This window comes from Neovison vison, chromosome 1 (genome assembly GCF_020171115.1).
Source record: "Neovison vison isolate M4711 chromosome 1, ASM_NN_V1, whole genome shotgun sequence".
Lineage (NCBI taxonomy): Eukaryota > Metazoa > Chordata > Mammalia > Carnivora > Mustelidae > Neogale > Neogale vison.
The window spans coordinates 122994843-123018686 of NC_058091.1; the positions used below are offsets into that span (position 1 = coordinate 122994843).

At 43.5% G+C, this 23844-nt stretch overlaps 2 protein-coding genes across 11 annotated transcripts; both read right to left on the reverse strand.

Annotated features, from left to right (window-relative positions):
• Nucleotides 1–4353: 4353 nt before the first annotated feature.
• RPP21 (ribonuclease P/MRP subunit p21) lies at nt 4354–8867 on the reverse strand. 2 transcript variants are annotated; one of them, XM_044257719.1, is made up of 5 exons: nt 8744–8867; nt 8567–8667; nt 8390–8472; nt 7518–7643; nt 4354–4786 (listed from the first exon to the last, which is right to left on the reverse strand). In XM_044257719.1, the coding sequence occupies exons 1-5, from the start codon at nt 8798–8800 to the stop codon at nt 4524–4526; spliced, it is 630 nt and encodes a 209-aa protein (XP_044113654.1). In that variant the 5' UTR covers nt 8801–8867; the 3' UTR covers nt 4354–4523. The 2 variants fall into 2 exon arrangements, with proteins under 2 accessions (XP_044113654.1, XP_044113650.1); XM_044257715.1 differs by lacking the exon at nt 4354–4786 and adding an exon at nt 7235–7377.
• Nucleotides 8805–23834, reverse strand: LOC122912190 (E3 ubiquitin-protein ligase TRIM39). 9 transcript variants are annotated; one of them, XM_044257692.1, is made up of 9 exons: nt 23040–23688; nt 21104–21563; nt 19963–20058; nt 14615–14845; nt 13415–13437; nt 12722–12837; nt 11843–12027; nt 11477–11544; nt 8805–8885 (listed from the first exon to the last, which is right to left on the reverse strand). In XM_044257692.1, the coding sequence occupies exons 2-9, from the start codon at nt 21554–21556 to the stop codon at nt 8864–8866; spliced, it is 1194 nt and encodes a 397-aa protein (XP_044113627.1). In that variant the 5' UTR covers nt 21557–21563; nt 23040–23688; the 3' UTR covers nt 8805–8863. The 9 variants fall into 9 exon arrangements, with proteins under 9 accessions (XP_044113627.1, XP_044113612.1, XP_044113602.1 ...); XM_044257672.1 differs by lacking the exon at nt 8805–8885 and adding exons at nt 21953–22070; nt 23737–23787 and having other exon boundaries at nt 9997–12027; nt 23040–23089; XM_044257677.1 differs by having other exon boundaries at nt 11477–12027.
• Between the last annotated feature and the right edge of the window lie 10 nt (nt 23835–23844).

The window sequence follows — 23844 nt, forward strand, 5'->3', positions numbered from 1 at the left end:
ATTTTTTACTCCATCTCAGTAATAGTTTTTTTGGTTTTTTTTTAGTAATAGCATTTTTTATTTCAGCCTGATTGGATTTTAGTTCTTTTATTTATTTGATAGGGGATTCTCTAGTATCTTCTATGCATTTTTAAACCTACCTAGTATCTTTATAATCATTGTTTTGAAAACTAGTTCCAACATCTTACTTATATCCCTATTGATTAAGTCCCTGTCAGTGAGTACTACCTCCTGTTCTTTTTTTGGGGGTGAGTTCCTCTGTCTCATCAATATATTGACAACAGAATAGACGAAAGAGAAAAGATGAAAATAACAACAGAAAAAAAACAAACAAAACAAACCAGAACAAAACAAAAACAAAACAAAATAAGAAAAAATCCAAGAAGAAGTAAACCAGAACAAAACAATAAACTAGATCCTGGGTGTGTTTTGGTCTGTGAAAAGAAACTAGATCCCAAAACTGGAAAGAGAAAAATTTATATATATACAAAAATAAAATAAAATACAATGACAGGAAATGTACAATGAAAAAATATATAATGTATATATGAAAATAAAGATAAAAATGAGTAAAGAAAACAATTGAAAAAATAAGAAAATAGGGGTGCCTTGGTCGCTCGGTGGGTTAAGGCTCTGCCTTCGGCTCAGGTCATGATCTCAGGGTCCTGGGATCAAGTCCCACAGCAGGCTCTCTGCTTGGCGGAGAGCCTGCTTCCTCCTCTCTCTCTCTGCCTGCCTCTCTTAGTTGTGATCTCTGTCTGTCAAATAAATAAATTTAAAAAAAATAAGAGGGGCACCTGGGTGGCTCAATGGGTTAAAGCCTCTGCCTTCCACTCAGGTCATGATCCCACAGTCCTGGGATCAAGCCCCACATCGGGCTCTCTGCTCAGCAGGGAGCCTGCTTCCTCCTCTCTGCCTGCCTCTCTGCCTATTTGTGCTGTCTGTCAAATAAATAAAATCTTTAAAAAAAAAAAAGCTGGAAAAAATAAAATTGAAAGACTAAGGAATAATAAAAAAAAAACCCACAAATGGTATATACTGTTTTCCCCAAGAGCTGAAGTTGTGCAGTTTTCTATGATCAGTAAACTTCGCTATTGAATTGTTCCTGCTCATCTTCTGGAGGAGGAGCCGGTTGTGCCGATTCTCAGGTGTCTTTGCCCCGGTGGAATTGTCTCCCTTGCAAAGTGGCCAGGCTTAATGTCAGAAGCTCTGGATTCCACTATGGGGTGATATTTTGCTCCTTGAAGGCTTTCAGCACTGATGGTGAAGGTTCAGAGCTGGGTTCTTGTCTCAAGGAGTCAAAGAATGAATCTCCCAGATAAAGGAGAGTGAGTAAAGTGATAGAGTTTTAAGCAAGGATACAGGAAAAGCTCCCAGGAGTGAGAGGAGTCCAGACAGGGTTGCAACTGAGGTCTTTTAAGGTCTTTTAAGCAGTCCTTTATTGAAAGCTAACCAGAGAACTTAAAATCTTTTTGACTTCTCCATTGGCAGCACCATTGATTAAGGACTAGTGATAACATCTTTCATGGCTTACTTCCTTTTAGGGTTTGATTATTTTCTGTTGACCACAGGAAACTGTCATAAATAAGACTCTGCCCTTGAACACTAGGGCAGGGTGGTCCGGAGTTTTCCCTTATCTCTGGTTTCCTTCCACTTCTGCATTTTGGGGATTTCTGTGAGCCTGATTGCATAGCCCCCTATCTCTCCCTACCTAGCCCTTCCTGTCCCTTTACGCAGTGGGGAGATGAAAACAGTGGCACCATGATCTCTAGCACTGGAACTGAAAGTTCACGCCCCCCACTCTTTAGTGATCCCTCACAGAAAAGCAGTCGGTCACCCTTGTCTCCCTGGTTTCCATCTGAACTCTGTGTTCACTCCACCTGTGACTGACCATTTTTAGCTCAGGAAAGTGACCCAGTTTCAAGTCTCCAAACTTTATGGGCTCCTGTAATGTGGACCTGAGTCATTCCTGGTGGGGGATTGGTGGAAAGGGAGGGAAGTCTCTCCAGGCTTCTGCCTTGTACTAGGCCCCTACCTGGAGTGCAATTGTGCAAGTGTAAAGCCTTTTGTGGTTTATGGCAAAATTGAGCAGAAAGTTGGTACCTGGACTCCCTGTGTTCAGCCTGCTTCCCTGCTCTGGGAACCCTGTAGCATTCAGGCAACCCTGTTCTTCTTGTGACCCGAGGGATCCTGAGATCATGCTGTCCCATCTGAAATCTACCCCACTTTGCCACCTAAGCACCTTTAAGCCAGGGACATCCTCCACTGCAGCAGACTTTAAAAAGTTCTGATTTTGCATGCCACTGCTTATAATACTCTGTGGTAGACTCTTTAGGCAGGCCCCCTTCCCTCTGCAGTATCCTCTGACATATATATTGTCCCTGATTCACATCTCCCATCACCTACCTTCCAAAAAGTGGTTTCTTTTCTTTTCTGAAAAGATTTTTATTTCTGAGAGAGCGAGAGAGAGAGAGAGAGAGAGAAAGAACACAAGCAGGGGGAGCAGCAGGCAGAGGGAGAACTAGGATCCCTGCTGAGCAAGGAGTCCGACGCTGGACTCAATCTCAGGACCCTGGGATCATGACCTTGATGTGGTTTTGGAATATAGGTGAGGTTTGGTGGGGTGGGGTCCAGAGCCAATAACCAAGAAAGAATTCTTGAGATGTCTTTGGTGCAAAAGGGTGGTTCTTTTATTTTTATTTTTTTTTAAAGATTTTATTTATTTATTTGACAGACAGAGATCACAAGTAGGCAGAGAGGCAGGCAGAGAGAGAGGAGGAAGCAGGCTCCCTGCTGAGCAGAGAGCCCGATGTGGGGCTCGGTCCCAGGACCCTGGGATCATGACCCGAGCCGAAGGCAGAGGCTTTAACCCACTGAGCCACCCAGGCGCCCCAAGGGTGGTTCTTTTAAAGCACAGGGACCTGTGGGCAGAAAGAGCAGCAATCGGGTCATGAGGAGTGACCCATTATATACTTTGAAGTTGGGAGGGGGTTAGGGATGGTAAATCTCTAAGGAATTTTGGAAGCAAGGTTTCCAGGATTCTGAAGGGGCTAGCTATTGGGAAAAGGTCATTTATTATTGTCTAATAAAACCTTAGACATGAAACCCTTCAGATGTATATCGGTGGGCCATATACTTGGGGAATGATTGCCAATATGTATCTTGGGGAGTAGAAATAAAGGAAATTTCCAAAGGAATTTTTATGTTAAAGTAGACTTACAGGATTCTTGGGGGAGCAGTGCTATGATTGTTTTTTGCCCTTAGGAAAGTTTTAACATCCAGGCAGTTGAGTCCCGAGAGGAATGTCACTGCCTATTTTTAAGGACTTGTCAATGGGCTGCAGATAGTAAGGAAATTCAATAATTCTTCTTCCACCTTTGTTTCCCACATCAATTTCTACCATTTAATATGTCCTGAGGATTGCTCCATATTACTACATGCAGGTCTTTTTCATTCTTTTTACAGCTGCACAGTGTTGTTGTCTGGATATACCAGTTTATTTGGTCTCGTACTGATGGACATTGTGTCATTTCCAGTGTTACAACAAATAATGCCAAAATGAATGCGCTCATGCATGTTCACTGTGGAAATATATACTGAGTAGATTATTAGAAATGAAGTTTCTGAGTCTAAGGGTGATTAATAGATGTAATTTTCTTAGATGGTACTAAATTATATTCCACAGGGACTCTATTAAACATTTTGCCCTCCAATCAGCAATGCTATGGTGGGACCATTTCTCTACAACATTACTAACAGCTGCTTTGACAAACTTTGGCACTTTCGTCACTCTGATCAATGTTATGCCAGTAAAATGACATCTCAAATCTCTGGGGGAAAGACAGGCTTTTAATGGTATTAGAACAACTGGATTGCCTCTGGGAAAAGATAAAATTAGAGCCACACTTCACATCACACGCTACACTAAGCCCCAATAAATCAGAAATTAAAACATAAATAATGATATAAGTACTAAAAGAACACATTGATAACATCCACAACTTGTGGGTTGGGAAGACCTTTCTAATTATGATTCATTCAGAACAAAGAATAAAATACTAACAAATGTGATTATAAGATATTAAAAATACAGGTGTTTATTTACTTATTTGAGAGGGAGATAGCACAAGCAGGTGGAGTAGCAGGCAGTGGGAGGGAGAAGCAGGCTCCCTGCTCGGTTGATCCCAGGAGCCCAGGATCCCAGGATCCTGACCTGACCAGAAGGCAGATGTGCAACTAACTGAGTCACCAGGCACCCCGGAAGACTCTTAACTATAGGAAAGAAATTGAGAATTGCTGGGGTGGGGGGAAGTTGGCAGGATATGGGATAACTGGATGATGGGCATTAAGGGGGGCACTTGATATAATGAGCACTAGGTCTTACATGCAACTAATGAATCACTAAATTCTACCTCTGAAACTAATGATATGCTATATACTTTGTTCTGTTTTGGCTTTTTAAGAACATTTTTATTTAAATTCTAGTTTAAGGGCGCAATATTGGTTTCAGGAGTAGAATTCAGTTATTCATCACTTATATACAACACCCAGCGCAAAGGGTACACATTTTGAATTACTAAATTGTTTAGAAACATTAAGGAAAGCCATTGCATACTAGGATTTGATTTCCTGCTTGTTATGCAGAGTCCATATATTTTGCATATATTAACAACTATCTTATTATGATATAAGTAAAAATGAGAAGTACCTGGCCTGCTCAGCCTGAGCAGCATGTGACTCTTGATCTTGGGGTTGTAAGTTCGAGTCCCATGTTCTGTGTAGATTACTTGAAAAAAAAAAAAAATTTTTTTTTTTTTTTTTTTTAAGATTTTGAGAGAGAGCAGAGTTCGAGGAAGAGCATGGGTGTGTGGGTGGGTAGGGAGAGGGAGAGGCAGACTCCTCACTGAGCAGGGAATCCGACTCAGGGCTCAAGCCCAGCACCCTGGGATCATGACCTGAGTGAGTCGAAGGCAGATGCTTAACCGTTTAACCAACTGTGCTGCCCAGGCAACCCCAAAATAAAAAAATCTAAAAAAAAAAAAAAAAAAAGGAAACATGAAGAAGGACAGAGGTTAGGAAGGAGGAACAGGAATATTCTCTCCAGTTAGAGGAACCTATACTGATAAAAACATAACAGATGAATGAACCCCAAACTCCTAAGTGAACTGTATTCCACATTATTTCATCTATTTTCCTAATTGGGACATTATTCTCATTCTCCCACATGAGAGGTATCACTCTATGATTCAGCCACAAAATAAAAACTCCCAAGTTCCCCTATTACCATCCCACTGTGGGCATGTTCAATCATGAGCAACCACAGCACACTTAAACTTAGCCAAAAATCAGACCTAGTGTTCAAGAGCCAATGAACTCAGAAATGAGATTCATGGGCGCAGCCAAGGAATATGAGCTGAAGACAAAAAGGGTCCAGGTCTACCCTAAACCAGGTAGACATTATCTCCAGAAATAAGTGATAAAGTACTCAGAAACATTTAGTTACTTGCACACTAATTACTATTTTCCCTGCACATAATTTATTGACATATGAAGCATTCATTGGAGACACTGAATCAGGGATGAAGGCAAAATAAAGATGTAAATTTCCACATTAGTGGACCCCAGGGAATGAATGAAATCTCCCAGTATTCATCCCCCATTGCAGCCCCTTCCCTGTAGAATCTGGGCTTGGGTTACATGGCTTGCTTTGTCAAGGGGACATTAGCAAATGTGAAGAATAGAGTCTTGATAAGTACTTGTAACTTGGAGCTTGTCCTCTTGAAATGCTCTCTGTGAAGCCAGAGCATGAAAGAGGTTCAACCACCCTGAGACAGCCATGCTGTGAGGACCTGAAAACCAGCTATGTAGTGAGGCCACGCTGAAAAGCAATGAGGTGCCAGACATGCAAAAGAAACTTCTTGGGTCTTCCAGATCAGGTGCCACAACCACTAGCTGAATGATTCCAGCTGATGCCATATGGAACAGAGTAAACTACCCAGCAAAGCTCTCAGATAGCTTAGTCCACAGAATCATTGTTTTTTGAAGCCACATTATGCAATGACCTTTGTGCAGCAGTAAATAAGTACAACACAGGATTTATAAGAGAAAGGAAGGGAAAAAAACCTGCATTCTAAAAACCTGCATTCTGGGAAGAGTGAATTTTATTTTTATGTTTGAGGTAAATTGATTAGCTGGAAGCTAGCAAATAAGTCAGTCTGAAACTCTTTGAGTAAGTTCCCTAGGGATAATAAATAAAACAATTTTGTTGTTTACTCATTGTCAAGAAAACCCTGAGGGTTTACATATGGGGCATACTTGTGTAGTGTCCACCAGTGTCCTTTCATTAGCACCTTTGACCTTGTTAGTTCAAATTTGTACAATTTCTCTTAGTAGGATTTTATAGAAGATGACTGAGAGATTGGGAAAGGCTGAGTGAGCTGGGAGGATCTGAAGCCACTCTGACCCTCTAAACTTTTTTCCTTGTTTAAAAACAACAGCAGGGGCACCTGGGTGGTGCAGTTAAGCATCTGCCCTTAGCTCAAGTCATGATCCCAGAGTCCTGGGATTGAGCCCCAAGTTGGGCTCCCCGGCTCAGCAGAGAGTCTGCTTGTCCCTCTCCCTCTTGCTCCTGTCCCCCACTCCCACTTGTGTTCTCTTGCTAATAAAGAACTTAAAAAAGGGGCGCCTGGGTGGCTCAGTGGGCTAAGCCGCTGCCTTTGGCTCGGGTCATGATCTCAGAGTCCTGGGATCGGGCCCCGCATTGGGCTCTCTGCTCAGCGGGGAGCCTGCTTCCTCCTCTCTCTCTGCCTGCCTCTCTGCCTGCTTGTGATCTCTCTCTGTCAAATTAAAAAAAAAAAAAAAAAAAAAAAAGAAGTTAAAAAAATAAAAACATCGCCAGTGGCATCAGTAGTCGGTCTAGCCCTTTAGTCAACAGTGAGGGCTACCTCAATAAAAAATGCTCTATGAAGTCTCAAACTCTTACAGACAACCCTGAATCATGAGTTCCAAAAGCAGGGATGAAGGAGCACTGGGGTCAGGGCCCTGGAAATGGAAGCTGTTTGGTGGGGTCAAGTGGTCTATGTAAATCAGGATCTCCCTGAATGGTAGGAACATGAGCATGAGCATGGTAGGAATATGAGAATAAAGACAGAGAGGTTAGCCAGTGACAGAAAAATACAAACTGAAGTAAGAGAAACAGAATGAAGAGCTGAAATACTCACAGAAGCACACAAAGTGAAACAGAACTATTTTTATTTATTTGAAAGATAGGGTGAATCCATCACTGGTGACCAGAGCTCTGAGGCTACACTTTCTCCTCAGGGAGGTGGGCTGGAATGGGGTGGGCTGCGTTTGGCAGGGGCTGTGGTGGTTTGAGATCTGGGTAGATGAGAATTTGAATTTTTTCAGATTGTAGCACCTCTCACAGCAGAATCCACCTGTGTGTCCTTTCAGCTCTATGTCCCCCATCACCCCTATCTTCCTGGGGCATCCCCAATTTTTCTCTACAAATCTCTCACCTGCCTGGCTCCCCAGCTGGGCCTCAGGCCGGTCTCCCCAGAGTAGATGATCAGGATCATTGAGGAAACGCTGGCTGCGTTGGCATGTTAGGCAAGTCTGTACTGTCCAGCGCTGTCCCCTGCAGCCTGGATGAAAGTGGGGGGGGGTGGCGGGAGTGCCCAGGTTTAGTAGGAGAAGAAAAGGTCTCCTGCACCCAGTTTTGCCTCCACTGTTTCTTAGTAGGAATTCGAACACTCCCCAACTTTGAATACAAATTTAAGGTGTGTTAGCCCTGCTTAAAGTCTGTCAATTTCTTGGTATCCCTTAAGATAAATTCCAGACTCCTTAAATTTGGAAGAGGATCTGCCCTGTTTCCTTCTCCAGCCTTATACGTTGGCCTTGTCTACCTCAAACTCCAAGTTCCTGGACTCTAGTCTCCTTGACAGCACCACAAGCTCTCTTGTCTCAGAGTCCTCAAACTTGCCTGAATTTCCACTTCTCACTTCTTTTGCCTATCAGAAAGGTAATTTAGCATTTTAGTTCCTCAAGCAAAGCATTTTACTACACTATCTTGTTTCTTAGTCTGTCCTATCAGACTGTAATTTCAGTGAGAATAATGGATCAATACTTGACACATCTTAGAAAAATATTTGTTAAATAAATGAATGAATGGTGATGTGAATCCTGTCCTCCACCATGCAAAAATGGGGAGGGGGGTTACCTCTTACAGCAACATCATTTCCCTACTGCCCAGCCTTTCCTTAGTTGGTCCAAGTGAATTCAGCAATTCAACCCAGAGCTTGAAAAATCCGGCAGCTCTAAATATCACGCCAGACGCCATCTAAAGCGAGCCCACTGCTGCTCCTCATTCACCCCCATTAGGGGCACTCACGTCTCTGGCGCTGGGTGCAGGTGAGGCCCGGGATGAGGAGGGAAGAGCAGCCACGACAGAGGGTCCTCTTCACCGAGGGGTCCCTGCGGAGGGAGTGGGATGGTGGTCCGAAGGCCCGCGCTCCCTCTCCCATTCTTCCCGCGTCCCGCCCGCAGCTAGATTCCCTGAGCGTCTCACCGCCGCAAGACCAGCCGCTTTGCAATGGTCCTCTCCGTGTAACAATAAAACCTCGCCAGCGCCTGGTTCATGGGGTCCTGTGCAAGGACACAGTGGGCGGCCTGGAGGAAGGAAACCATTACTTCGTGGCCAGCCACACCCGACCGCCTCCCCGTAAGTCACCAGACGCGGACTCACCTGGTACAAGAAGCTGAGCCTCTGGAAGGCCTCGCGGTCCTTAACCGGCCCAGCCATCTGCGCCGCGCGAGGGCCTCACGCACGACGGTCCGCAGGTCCCGCCCTTCCGATAGCCCCGCTTCAGGCGCCCGCGCACGGCCTCCTGGGAAGTGTAGTTCCTGGGCCGGTGAGCCTCTCTCCGCGATCCATCCTTTGGCGCCACCCTGCGGCCTCACGGACCCCAGTTGTTCGTAAACCCATACCCACCCCTGCAACTCAAGTCCGGGGTCCCTTTCTGAGTTTTGGCTTCCTTCTAGTCTTCCTCAAGCCCATGATCAGTTATCCTAGGTAGGAAAGTCACTGCTCACTAGAACAGGAGAGGACCTTAAACTACAAAACATTTTTAGGACAGAGGACTGGTTTTTTTATGCAGATAGGTTGGGGAGATGCTTATGTGCAATTTATACCCAGCTAGAACTTCTGCCCTACTCTTCTGAAGCCAAAGGCAGACGCCTGAAAGATCTACAGATTGAAGGAACAGAAGTCATACATTCAAAGAAAGCACTGGTACCACTGGGAGTGGAATTGGAAAGGATCACCAGGGTGATCAAGAGAGAGAAGCAGAGCTTATTACCATTCTTTTCCACTGAACAACAACAACAACAACTACAACAACAACAACAAAACAAAAAAACTTCCTATTATGCAGTGCTGGAGACACAGTAGGTGATCCTAGTTAACTTCTCATCTTAGGTACTGGAGCACAGAAACTTTTGACATCTCCTGCCCCTGAAACTCTCCCCTCTCCCACCTCCCCTATTCCAATCATATACTTCACATCCCTTATTCTGACCTCTGTCTCCTGTTTGTTCTGTTTGACATCCTGTGTTTACTTCTGCCTCATAATGACCACTAGTTCCTGAGTCGGAAGTAGAGGGATGTTAGCTGGAGTGGCAGAACATGAATGAACCTTGGGATAGGGAGAGGGCAGCATTAGGCCAGGAGAGTAAGGCCTCTCTCCCTTCTCAAATCCTGTCAGGCCACACAGGAAACCAGGCCTCCAGCTCAGAAAAAATGGCCAAAACCTCCTCTGGGATTAATTTCACAAGGATCCCTAAATTCAAAGGAGGAGTATGTTTAAAATGTAGACATCAAGGCCCACCCCAGACCTTCATCAATCACTGAGGGCAAACCCCAGGATCATGCATTCTTAACACCAGTGATTCTTAAACATCAACACAAGGCCATTGTCAAATTACCACACAACACAGAGATCACTTCAGTGGATCCTTTGTTCCATATTATGTTTTACCAACCAAAGCATCTTGCCACAAAGAACCACAGTCAAGGCACAAAGGTAAGAGGAGAGTTTGGACAAAGTCCTGTTGAGGTGGTAGGAGGAACTGAAACACCCTCAATAAACTGCAGTTTCTTGTCCCAATCTTCTGTGAACCCTTCATCACCCAAATAGCAGATATTCCAAATCATTTTAGTTTGGTTTGGCATGCATTGCTTTAACCTTTTTTTTGACAACATATGTACCCTAGAAGTTGTTTATTTTGGCCTAATGTTAAAATGATTTACATTCTTTGATAGGGGAAATGGCAAAAGGTGAAGGATGGCAACAAATAAGCAAAAGACTGGCTCCTGTGAACACTAGTTCCAGGCCATATGCACACAGACTAAAGGAAGTTGCCTATCTGACCCTTCCCTCTACATACCCTCTCTTCTACCCTGTCCTCAGAGTGAGAAAGACTCCATTTCCTTTCTCCCTTTTTGGCTTGGACACCTTAGCCAAGGAGTAATGTTGACAACTAGGGATCAGCTATACTTAGTAACATTCTTTAAGGCCAGGGCTTTAGATAGAAAAACCTTTCTCTTTCCTCTAATACCTGACTGTTCTTTCCAGGTTCCCTTGGGAAAGCAGTGAAGGGTAGATACGTCTTGAGGGAGATTCCTCATCTCTGCAGGAGAAAGGTGACTGACTGACATTTTGGAGACAACCAGCTCTAAGGAGGCAGGCACTAAGCCAGCTTTGCTGAAGGCTGAGGCAGGGACCCGAGTTCTCCTCTCCTTTCTTCTCACACTCTCCTCCCCACAGTCCTACCTCTGGCCAATCCTAATGGCAACTTACTCTGGGAATGGAAGACCAAGGAAACCCTTTTCCCCTTCATTAGTTGCTAGGAATCTGTTCCTTTAGCCCCTTTCCCGACTTTCTTTCTAATCTTGATGCTCAATCTCTGCCCTCAAAAAAAACAAAACTCCTTAACTTCTAGACCCATAAGAGCAACTATCATTCATCTTTATTTTAGTCTAGGGGTACACAGACCCCTCTGATCTTCCTCAAGAAATAGGACCATTCTGGGTCAAACAACCCCCTAAAAGGATGTACAGGGGTTTCTGTTTCCTCTTCTGGTTTTGAGCAAGTCAGACCCTCCCATAGCCTTTCTGTTTCCGGAAACGCCTCTCCTTCCTTCCCAACCTATACATGTGCAATAGAAAACCTGATGGACTTCAGGGAAGGCAACCCCTGGGAACTAGCTCCCCACCCTGAGAGGAGGGAGACGCAACTGTGCTCTCATCCCAGACCAGTCCTATCTACTCCTCCATATAAACCATTCTAGAAACCAAGGTGCTTCTCCTAGACAGTGCAGGACTGGAACCAGGCAGACACAAAGACGTTCCAGCAGGTCACAGGAAGGAAGGCCCATAGCTCTTGACCCTGACTCACCCCAATTATTACCACATCCCTACCTGTCACTCCCAATCTGTTGGGGGCCTGATGGTAAGTGGTGCAGCATTCTTCCGACCAGCCCGGATGCCTGGATAGAAGAGGGGCCAAAGTTTCTCAGTAAAAGTATCAGTAAAAGTGTAGATATGAGAGCGGTCTGTGACATTGTAAAAAGACAGCGTGCCAGCCTCATAGTCTAGGAATATGCCCACCCGCTTGGGTTTCACCTTGATGTGCAAAGGGGTAAAAGGCGTGGTGGTGGCTGCATATTTGTCCCCATTCCACAGCCGCACCCGCCAGTAGCCAGTCTCAGGGAGTGGAGTCAGCTCGCCCTTTCGGCTCACGGAGTCCCGGCACACGCCCACTGCCCAGTGGGTCTTATCACCCACCTCCACCTCCCAGTAGTGTCGGCCTGAGGTGAAGCCCTCAGTAGCCAGGACACAAGGGTAGAAGGTGAACCGCCGTGGTGTGTCAGGGAGATCCCGGAGTCTTGTCTCCACAAACTTGACGCTCTTACGATCTTCTGACAGGACTAGGTTAGGGTGAGCAGTCTCTGGGTCCAGGGTCACATCCGCTGGCGGGAGAAGCCAGAGTGGGGAGCTAGATGAGATGGGAATAGCTAAATGCCCCTGCCTCACTCTTCCAGCCTGCCTTTACAGAGCCTGCTTCCTTAAAGATCCCCAGAACACCATGGTTTGGTTAACTTTCTCAATACATGGTGTCACCTAAGGGAGAGGAGGGAACAATGGCTTCCCTTCTCACCCTGGCCCTAAAGTAAACAGTTAATGATCTCTTGATTCTGCAAGGGCTGATTTTAGGGTCCTGCCTGATCCCTTCTCCATGATCCTATGACATCAACTCACTATGTGAAGAAGCAAAAATCACAGTCTAGGGGCCAGAAAGAACAGAAAATGTTAAGAAGGATAACAGCAAGACAGCATTATGGTCTAGGGATAGGGTGACCATTTATCTGGAATAGTCCTGGTTCATGACTATTTTCTCTGAGTAAGTATTAATGATACTCCCTTTCACTCTCAAGGGGGGACAAGTTTAGCATTTATTTAACCTCTCTGGGTGCCTATTTAGAAAAGTGTGGGCCTAAGAATAGATGACACCTAACCCTGTTACTCACAGTGAAATTGAAAGCCAGGTGAAGGGATGGGCACAAAAAGTGACAGATGGGATAAGTGAAGCCCAGATAAAGTGGGATCTAAAGACTTTCTTCTCTGATAATTCCCTCTGCTAGTTTACTTTTGGGAACAACTCACCAATTAGCTGTTTAAGGATTTTCCTTAGGGCAAAGTACTGTCGGGGGAAATTGCTGAAGTTCTTTTCCAGCTCTATAGACACTGAAGTCACCTCCATGGTCTTCACCTTCTCACATCTAGGAGGGATAGGGAGATAGGGGAAGAAAGGGCAGGGTCAGGGGAAGCTCAATCTCAGTGTGTATGAAGATCTTCTCTTTAGGGAGAAACTAAAGTTCTCCATCCTCCCACTTTCTCCCTCCTATCTGAAGACAAGTACTCACTTACTGCTTTCTTTTGCCAATCTATGGAGAACCATATGGCCCCTGGACAAAGCCTTATTTTAAGAATGAGTCTGAGAACTTTCTGGAGGTATGGCTATATTTCATGCAAGTAGTAATCCCTCTCTCCACTCTCTCAGCCCCTTCCTTTGTCTGTCCTATTTGGACACATTTCCACCCACAGGCACAGGGAGAATCTGGTTCTACATTCCCTTGGAATTTTCCTTACCAGGTTAGTCCTGATGTTCAAAGGGGAAAAGGTAATGGACTATTACTCCCAATGATTTCCTCTCTAACTGGCTTCATGGATGCAATGAACCTTCTCCCACATCCTACCCGGACTCTGCGTGACTTTCCTTCTCCCCTAACTTCTTACTGTACTCCTGGTCTCTAAGCCAAGACCTAACTCACTCAAAGAGATGCAAGAATCACTTACTTTTCCAGGGTACTTTTGACATCCTAGAGGGAAGGAGAAAAGAAAGCAATATTGGTCCTGGTAGTCAAGGGTCCTATAGGCAAAAGGTTCCCCCCACTTCCCCAAAGTCCTAGATCTGTACCATAAGAATAGGGCAAACTGAGCATCACAATGCAAGGGGAAGAGCTCCAGAGGGATCTGAGTATATCTCTTGCAACCTGATCCCCATTTTCAACTTTTGGTTAGCATTAAGCTTGGTAATTTATATCACTTCCAAATGGTTTCTTGTGTCTTTGTCTTGCTCCTTAAGGACACTGGGAGCTCAATGCAAAGGACAGGGATTGTGTCTGCTCTTTACTCTGTCCCCCAAGTACCAACCACACACCTGTCTCCTTGAGGATCAGTACAGACTGGTGGCATAGGAATGAATCACACTTTCCTGTTGCTGTTTGTTATCCCCATCTGGTACTGGTTAATAAACATTAATAACTGTGTGCCAATCCTGATTTGTGAATACTTGGGGTCCAGAAGACAAAGAAGAGAAATCTCTGCCCCCCCGAGGATTTCCCAGTTTAATGTGGAAGGCAGAACACACATACATGAAAGGACACAAGAATAAGTACCAAGCAATACATAACATGCAGATAAATGTACAACGAGGCCTCACTGATCCAAATGCTGGTAATCTGATCTCTAAAATAAGAGACATATTTCCTACAGGCTTGCTAACACCATTCATCTGCTTAAAAGAACAAATTATTTCAAACATTTAGAGGCATTATTTACATTTCAAAAGTAATATATTATTCATACATAATTTCAAGTGTCCTTCAAACTAGGTTTGAAATTTTTTTTTAGTAGTAGGTAAATAAATTTCCAGGACCTTAACGTAATGGCAACTACTACATTTACATAATTTTTAATGTATAGTTTTTTTCACTAATTCAGACCTGATTTCCCTTCTTTCAAAGGGAATTTTTTTCTTTGGTACAAATTAAGCACGTAATTGTTCACAAGACATAAGAACACAGAAATGATTAGAAGGGGATGGGAGAAATCAGAGAAGCCTTTCTATAGAAAAAGATCCTTTGAGTATGTCTGGAATAAAGAACTGGATTAGAGAAGCAGAGCAGAAGAGTGAGCATCCAAGGTTGACAGAATGGCCTGTGCAAAGCTATACTGCACTTGACCTGAGGGGCTATGCAGGGGCAAAGGTCGAACCTTAAGCATCTCGAAGCCCGACTGTAAGCACTTGCCCTCCACCTCAGCAGCCAAGTGGGCCAGGTCCCGGCGCTTGTCTCCAAGGTGAGCAGCATTTTCTCTGAGACGCTGTAGAATGTCCTGTTCTTCCTCCTCTAGTCGTGAAAGCAACATCTGTTGCTCTTCATCCAGCCGCCTATGAAGCTCTTCAAATTCCTTTAAGATCTGTTGCCGGCGACACTCCACGAGTCTCTGAGAAAAGAGGGAAGGTGTTATATTTAGCAGGACCAGTGGGGCCTTTACCTACCCACCATGTGTGTGAATTAACACAGACTTCCAGTGCATTGGAAATAGCTTAACAGGATACTCATGTTTCTCTCCATTGAAATCTCCTTCTGGAAGTAATGGCTCCATCCCCATTGTCACCCTTACTGATTATTCGGGAATGAAGACCACCGGGGAAATTTAAAAAAAATCAGTGTTTAGGGGCGCCTGGATGGCTCAGTGGGTTAAAGCCTCTGCCCTCGGCTCGGGTCATGATCTCAGGGTCCTGGGATCGAGCCCTGCGTCGGGCTCTCTGCTTGGCGGGGAGCCTGCTTCCCCCTCTCTCTCTGCCTGCCTCTGCCTACTTGTGATCTCGCTCGCTATGTCAAATAAATAAATAAAATCTTAAAAAAAATTAGTGTTTAAAAAATTTTTAATTTTCTTGGGCCACCTGGGCGGCTCAGTGGATTAAGCCTCTGCCTTCAGATCAGGTCATGATCTCAGGGTCTTGGGATGGAGCCCCGAATTGGGCTCTCTGCTGGGTGGGATGCCTGCTTCCCCCTCTTTCTCTGCCTGCCTCTCTGCCTACTTGTGATCTCTCTGTGTGTCAAATAAATAAATAAAATCTTTTAAAAAAATTTAATTTTCTTTATTAACTTCTAAAAAAGCTGTACTTCTATGGTTTAGTGAAAAGAAAAAGCAAGATGTAAGAACTCAATAATATAATGGCATCTACTATTATGGATACAAGCTATATCTGTTAGTCCCAACTCTAAAGTTCTAGCTAATACAAATTATCAAGAAAAGGAAAGAAATAAGTATTGGAAAGTTAGAGATAAGATGGTCATCATTTGTATATTGCTAGACATCTACCCTCTAAAAACCAGAGAACCAACTGGAAAAGTATCAGAATCAGTAAGATTTTAGTAATGGGTTGTTACAAAATATATACAGTTGATTGTTAAACAAAACAGTCTGTGAAGGTCCATACCCGGATTTTTTTTTTTCCATAAATAGGTTGTATAAAGGTGTTTTTTTCCCTTATGATTTTCTTAATAACATTTCCTTTTTCTAGCTCACTTTATTGTGAGAATACAGTATATAATACAAATAACATATAAAATAGGTGTTAATCACTGTTTATGTCATCTCTAATGCTTCTGGTCAACAGTAAGGTATTAAGAGTTAAGTTTTTCAATGACATGGATGGAACTACAGGGTATTATGCTAAGTGAAATAAGTCAGTCAGAGAAAGACAAATATCCTATCATTTCATTCATATGTGGAATTTAAGAAACAAAACAGGAGCATAGGAGAAGAGAAGGAAAAATAAAATAAGATGAAACCAGAGAGGAAGACAAACCATAAGAGACTCTTAATCATAGGAAACAAACTGAGGGTTGCTGGAAGGGAGCTGGGTGGGGGGATGGGGTAACTGCGTGATGGGCATTAAGGAGGGCATGTGATGTGAAGTGCACTGGGTGTTATATGCAACTGATGAGTCACTAAACTCTACTTCTGAAACTAAAAAAAAAAAAGAGTTAAGTTTTTGGGGAGTTGAAAGTTATATGCAGATTTTCCTCTGCAATGCTAATCTTGTTCAAGGGTCAACTGTATATTGATTTCAGCAACAAACCCATTAAATAGTTTCAAGTCACTTCAGAGAACTGACAGTTCCCATCCCAGGATTAGGTTCTAGAGTTTGTGAATTAGTTGTTGAAATTTGAAACATGTTTTCTCTCAGCTACCATACAAAATTAAATCTCTAATCTTCCTGAAATTTGATAATATAGGCCTAAAACACCAGGCATAATACTTTCTGAAAGTTATCACTTAGCATGTCCTTCCTTCTGTACTTCCACTGCAACTAATGATCTGCCCAGATGGTAGTCTCCAAGTGTCATATGACTGATGAAGTAAACCCAAGAGTGAAGTAAAAGAGGAGCAGAGACAGGGACTCTGGAAATAAAAAGTAGATAGGGACTGAAAGGCTGGGCTGAGGGTGAATAGAGAGGGGCTGCAAAGCCAGTGTGGGTCTTAGAAGCACAGCATTTCTGGATTTCAAGCTAGTTCTCAGCAGAGGCTGGCTAGCTCCAGTTCTGGAGCTGCTGCTGCTTCCCATTTCACTGGCGGCTCCTCAGGTGCACAGTGGAACAAAATATACTCTCAAAACATTTACCCTGTGAAAATTATAAAAGGAAAACTCACTAAAATGTAGGTAGGATGCCAGCAGCGGGAGCTCAACTGCTGGTCAGTTGTAGACCCAACCAGAAGAGATGTACCTTGTAAGTCCATAATATCTTGCTAACCCAACAGGAGGAAGAAACGTTTGTTTTTTGCAGGGCAACAAGCCCAGCCAGTGACAAACTGTCACAACCTAGTCAATGAAAAGTCCCTATACTCTGAACTCCCAGTTTACTTCAAGGACTCTTCATTTATGAGAGTCCCTCCTAAATACCCCCTTTCCTCTTTAGAAGAGTGGTCCTCTCCTTTGTTCTCTAGACTTGCCTATGGCTTTGCCTTAGCTTGCTTGTCCTGAATTGCAATTCTCTGCTATTACTGAATAATCTCATTGATGCAGGTAAAATAACTGAATTTTATTTCTTAACCCCTAAGTAAAACACAACTTTTTTCTTGGTGTGTATGCACACATGTGTGTGTTAGTATATGTTGAGAGGTGATGTGTGGGTAGAATTTAGGATTCATACCTGTGGTAAATAGGAAGCAAAGGGCTGTCTTTGATATAATTCCATAATCCCTTCTCTTTTTTCCCACCCTATGTATGTAGGGCACTGGTTCGTAATGAGGATGTTACTTCCCACTAGAGATATTTTGGAAACAAGGGGCATTTTTTTGTTTTCCATAACTGGGGGTACTCTAGTAAGGCTGCTAACATGCCAGTATGTGAGATAACTCTGCAACATGCACTGTCCTGCACTATTTTCTATGTTCTGCTATATATTTAAAAACATAAGCCTGGACTTGAATGTCATTTTATACATAAACAGAGTAATTTGTACCATTTTAATATACCTGAATTTTTTAGAAATGGCTGAATAAAACTAAGACTGTATTTTTTTTTTAGAACTTAACCAAAAGTTACTTATTTTGAAAAATTATGTCATGAAGAGCTAAGCTGCTTGTGGTGCTTGACAACATTACTATGCAATTATTTCAGTCTGAATTTGTATTTGTGGCATTGTTGATGATGTCACATATAGGTACAAGGATAAAACTACATTGTGGTGTCTTTCGGGGTAGCTGTGCCCAAATACTTATATATCAGATTTTATTCAAATCACTTTCCTTTATGTTGTATGTGTGTGTATGTATTTGGGCATAAGTCTCTTTTTAAAATTACACAGATAAGTTATTTTATCTTTAACTTTCACTTCAGCATCATTAATTACTAATTATTTATGTTTAAAAGGGGCACTGGGCCTGAATCTGGAAGTAGGGATGAGGGAAAGGTAGGAAGGAGAATTCAAATGGTCACAAAAGGAATGTTGGTGGTAGTTTCAGAGACCACTGAATTTTCAAAAACACCACAGTTCCGTTCAAAAAAAATTTTTATTCCCCTCTTTATCCTTTACCTTTAAGAAGGTGATCAACAGGAACAGGAAAGTTAATGACTGGGAATAAGCTTCGTTTTCACATATTTTAAGTTTCTCAGGAGCCCTCCAAAAGAACAAAGAACTTTTTTTTAAAGTTCACCTTTGCAATCGAAATTAGTTAAAATTTTAAAAAATTCAAATGCTTGCTTTATTCAAATATATAAAGGACTAAGGTAATACTTAGTAATACTTAATCATACTTGCTTTCTGTTAAAATGTTGTCATTGTTAAAAAATTAGTGTCTCTACTATTTTCAAACTTGCGTTTAATTTCTGGTGATACCAGAATTTCAATTCCAAAAACTCATTATTTCTTCTGGAAGCTTTTAATGAGGTCAAATTTCTATGTTGTCTTCTTATGAATTTGCAACTGTGCTTTTTGTGCCATGTCATTATATATTTTCTCCACTTGACTATAAGCTCAAGCAGGACAGGGACTGTTTTTGATCATCATTGTTCCCCAGTGTCAGAATTTGGCCTATACTGGAAGCTTAGTACATACTTATTGATTCATGCAGAGCTAGTATCCCTGATTTTGCCACATATTGGCTGTGAGATTTGGACTAAATAGTTATTCAAGTTTTGTTTCCTCCTATGATAACTGAGGGTAATAATACCTACTTTACTAAGTTCATTTTTGCTAACGATGACCTTCAGGACTCCCTTTCCTTTGTGTTATAGCCCCTCTAAGTCCCACATGTTCATTGGCCTGAACTCTTAAAACTCTAACCTGGGCAGAACCTTAAAATCGAATGCAACCCTGTAAGTTTGGAATGTCATGGCATCCAATGAATTCATATATGGGACTCAATAAATAAAGTTATTACTGCCACTATTAAGAATTGTTCACTGTCCAATAAAATAAGACAGATAGCAAAATATCATGCTACAAATGTGGTAATGCTATGAAGAAGAAGCAAAATTATATGCAAATTAAGAAAGTTAATTTCTGTAGGGTCAAGGAAGGTTGCATAGGAAGTGTCTTTTATCTTACCTGAAGGATAGATAGGATCCTACAGAGGTAGGATGGAGAAAGCAACAGTCTAGGAATGAACTAACATCATCTAACATACCTGAACTTACTTAAGAGAATGTGGTCCTAATGTCACTGGGTAGTTCTGGGAGCTCTTTGTCTGCTTCTTCCTTCTTTCTCCCCAGAGAACCTTCCAAATTCTTCTCTCCTCAATCCCTCTAAGAAACTCCTATCCCTGTTCTCTCCTTGATTTACAAGAAAAAAGGAGACCAATGGGCATGAACTCCCTCAACTTGCCACATGTAAGATGTTCTGTCCTTCCTTCACTTCCTACATCTTTCTCTTCAATACTTAATTCATGAAAAATAATTTCAGTACAATGTATAATGACAAAGAAGCCTAATAAAATACCATTATTTTTGAGAGAACAGCATTTTTTGAATGAATCAGACCTGGTGGATTAAATAATGCGTGGTTAACTGCCTGCAGAGCAGCCCAAATGGAATCACCTGCCTTTACCTTGAGCTCTCCAGGCTTCTTCTCCTCAGAGGACTTGCAGCGGGTGATCTCCTGCAGCTTCTGCTCTAGGGGCTCCAGGCACTTCTGCAATTTTTCCTGAGGGTGGAAGTGGGAGAGAGGGGGCATTTGGGGTTGGCTGGCACATCCTACATTCAGAGGTTAACTCACTTATTTTAAACCCATTTATCTGCTTCCTATCCATCTCATCACCTCTTGATCCCACTTCCTTCCTTGCCTGTCATTTGGGGTGTCAATTTCTGGTCCCTCCTCCTGCCACCAGCCTGTCCCCATCATATTCCTTGCTCACCAAACTTTCCTCTCACTGAATCTCACAGTTGTCCAGCTGTCACCAACTCCGTGTCTTTCCCCAATCCTATCATTTTCTTACTCAAGTGGTTGCCTTTTATGGTCAAAGTGACTTTCTGTATTCTGGTATCCTTCTTTACACTTGTCCTGCTATCCAACTCAAACCACCTACAAATATAATAAAGTCTTTATTACTTATACTGTAAACTACTTTAAATACTGTGTCCAAGATTTTATTAACATAATTAAAAAAATACTTGGTCAGTGCTAAGATATTAAAATCTTTACTTCTTATTACATGAACATTTACCCTGTGTCCCAACAGTAATTAAATCAGATACCACATTACCTATTATCTAGGCAGATACAAATGGCAGACAAGTTCAGCTTAGTCTGGTGGGGGATCAGCCTAACGAATGTTATCTATTCCCACTACCAATGGGAATATAAGGAACATTCTGAGTAGGGGGACAGAATGAAGAAATCAAACCACTTTTTAGTTCTTCCTAAATTTCATCATCTCCAAGTGGTTTCATTCATTTATAAAAAATGATACATTGTAAGACCACACAAACCAATATTCCACATAAGACTCAAATGATGTTAGGAAAAGCCAGAAAGCAATTTTGAGGCACTGCTCAAAACTTGTCATGCTTGAGGATAACTGATCAGATGTACTGTGTGCCCTCTGTGTATGTAGCTCTGCGGGGACTAGAGAGTAAGGACCAGATACAGTTTTGCCCTCAGGAGCTTAGGATCCTCTACCCAGGGAGCCTCCCATCCACTGCACTCCTCTCTCTTGGCTCACATTGGTGTCATGTGTCTGGTTCCCCACCTTGTACTCCTGTGTGGCATCATCCAGTGGCACGACGGTATGGGCCCGGTGGGTGTGGGAAATTGCACATATCAAACATACAGCCTCCTGGTCCTCATAGCAAAAGAGGCTGAGGGCCTCATGGTGCTGGGGGCAGAGGCTTTCATCTCGGATCTTCCGCTTGACAGCCTGGAGCTGCTTGGCTATTTCCACCATACTGCCTAGTTGTCGATTAGGCCGGAGACTGCGGTAGCGGGATGTCTTTCGACAGACAGGACAAGGGAAGTCCCTCTCTAGGTCCTCCCACCAGCGGGTGATGCAAGCTTTGCAGAAGTTGTGCCCACACTCAATGATGACAGGCTCCTTCAGATACTCCAGGCACACAGAGCAACTTGCTTCCACCTGTAAGTTCTCCAGTGCTGCAGCTGTGGAGGCTGCAGAGGCCCCAGCATCTAATAGACTTGTCTCTGCCATTATTTAACTTAGGGATGGAAAGGGGGCAGAGAAAGATAAATATTAGTTGAAAGTTTAGTTTTTTGGTATCCCTGGCCTGACATTTACTCCCATGATAAATCCTAACTCTGGTTAGTCCTATTTTGGTATTTTACTCTTCCCTTCCACTAGATTCAACTTTTTTTTTTTTTTTTTAAAGTAGGCTCCATGCTCAGTGTGGAGTCCAACAGAGGGCCTGAATGCAGGACCCTGAGACCTGAACCAAGGTCAGGAGTTGGACACCTAACTGACTGAGCTATCCAGGCGCCCCTCACCCTCTTTTTTGTTTGTTTCCAAAACCTGTGACTCCCACCCACCAATCTATTTTTTTTTCCCTCCTCAATACAGACACCCAACACCCATCTCTTTTGTCTTTACCTCTGCTTTTTCGTTAGAGGCTTCCTTCAACCGTACCCCAACATACTTCTCCTGATCCAGACTTATCCCACATGTGTCTTAAAACCAGACCAATGTATCCCTGGTTTGACATGTTTTTCTAATAGACAAGAAAGGGGCTTGGTAAACTGAAAGGTGCTATAAAAGTCAAAGTATTACTTAAGATTTCTTAAGTATATTTTAAGGTTTAATATGACAGAAGAATTTTTACAATAGCTCCTTGAAGCATAAGCTTCTCTGCCACTGTTCTCTCACTCTTTCAAAGGGTGAAAAAAGGAATAAGTTAGGCAAGAGTAACAAGCTCTTCTTTTCAGGAAATTTGAAATTATTCTTTATTAGACTAGTCTAGAGAAAGTGTGCCTCTTGGAGTGAAATGATTCACACAACATCCCATATCTTTGTGTGCACTTGGATATTTGGAACTGCTGAAGAGTGATAAATAGGTGGCAACTACACTAAAGAGTATATTAGTACATACTTCTTGAAAAAATATGCTTCTTGGAAAGAGGGCTGAGGAAGTCTTTTCTAAAATTCAGCAGTGATTGGAGTCTTTTGAAACAGCCACTGAAAACTAATTCCTTGGAGGTAATGTACCTCCAACTAATAGGTTCTAGAGTGGTAGGGAATTAGAGAAAGAAAAGTAAAGAGTCAAAGTCTCCCTCAAGTGAAGGCTCAAAATACTGGAAATGCATCAAAGGGATTTATAAAGCAGAAGGCTGGTCCCCCACTCCTTCCTTGAAAATCACCGCTTTTATCCATGAAATAGTTGATTTCTCTATCTACCCCCTCTTCCCCACCAAGAGACCCAACAGAAGAAAGGAAATTTAGTGCTAAGTGCTAAGAGAAAAGTGGTCATGTAATGAGTTGAGTTAACAATGATTATTGTATATACTGATGGCACACATGAAAAGTGTTTTAATTTGGAATAGGAACTGATAACTTATTTGGACCTGTACTCTTCCCTCAACCAGGAGAGCAGCTCAGTCAGATGATTCTTCTTTACCAAAGGGAAACCAACTTCAACTAGTGAACCTGCCCCCTTCTTCTAGAAATTAGGCGGCCTCCTCACCTGGGGTGAGTTGAACTGTACGCAGAGTTAGGGACCAGGATGGATCTAGACTGGCAAATAAGTGGTGTCAAAGAGAAATGGGGAAAAGGTTAGGAAAGCAGAGAGAGAACTTGGAGTTACAACCCAGAGTGATGTGTCTCTGGGTTGGTCATTTCTTTCCCTCTCTATTCCTAGTGCTCAGTAGAAGGGCAAACTTCAGGGACATCCTTATTTTGTTTCTACCACTGTCTGGGGTCCCACCTTGCGACCCTTTTCTGAGCGTCGTCCACAACTCAGTCCCACCCTCGTCTCCATCTTCTCTCGCCAGATCTGGCGTAAGGGCATTGGAGAGGGGGAAAGGAAACGTAGTGGTTGACAGGGAAGGAGGAATGCGTGTCCAGGTGAGGAGGAGGTGTGACGTGAAGGTGGGATGCCTGCCGCTATGACGCAGCCGAGGCCCGCGGTGACGGCGTCAGAGTTTCACCCGGGGAGGTGAGCGGCAGCGGGACGGGGGAACGGCGGGGTAGCCAAGCAACGCCGGACGCGCTGACGTCGCCGGGGCGGCAAAACGTCCGCCCGGGCCCGAGGCGGGCGGAGGCAGCTGTGGTTACGTGCGGGGGGCCGGTGACGCAGTCGCGGGGCGCTGGGACGCGGCGTGCGGAGCCGGCCGGCAGGGGCAGGCGCCAAGGCCCGGGCGCGGCGGCGGGACAGCACCTACCTTCCCGGCTTCAGGTCCGGGAGTGCGGGGCGCGGAGCCGCCGGAGCGCTGCCTCCCTCCTTCCTCCTCCCCCCGCCCCCGCCCCACAGCGCGACACACAATACTCGC

What these genes read in the sequence shown, in the direction of transcription:
- LOC122912190 (XM_044257677.1), bottom strand. Translation starts at nt 21,556, where the DNA reads ATGGCAGAGACAAGTCTATTAGATGCTGGGGCCTCTGCAGCCTCCACA. An exon ending in ATGCCACACAGGAGTACAAG is followed by an intron (nt 20,059 to 21,103) that starts GTGGGGAACCAG and finishes TTCCACCCTCAG; the next exon opens with GAAAAATTGCAGAAGTGCCT. An exon ending in CGGGCTTCGAGATGCTTAAG is followed by an intron (nt 13,438 to 14,614) that starts GTTCGACCTTTG and finishes CCTTCCCTCTAG; the next exon opens with GATGTCAAAAGTACCCTGGA.
- RPP21 (XM_044257719.1), bottom strand. Translation starts at nt 8,800, where the DNA reads ATGGCTGGGCCGGTTAAGGACCGCGAGGCCTTCCAGAGGCTCAGCTTC. An exon ending in AAGCGGCTGGTCTTGCGGCG is followed by an intron (nt 8,473 to 8,566) that starts GTGAGACGCTCA and finishes CTCCCTCCGCAG; the next exon opens with GGACCCCTCGGTGAAGAGGA. An exon ending in CCAGCTGGGGAGCCAGGCAG is followed by an intron (nt 4,787 to 7,517) that starts GTGAGAGATTTG and finishes TTTTTTTTCAAG; the next exon opens with TAATCTACACAGAACATGGG.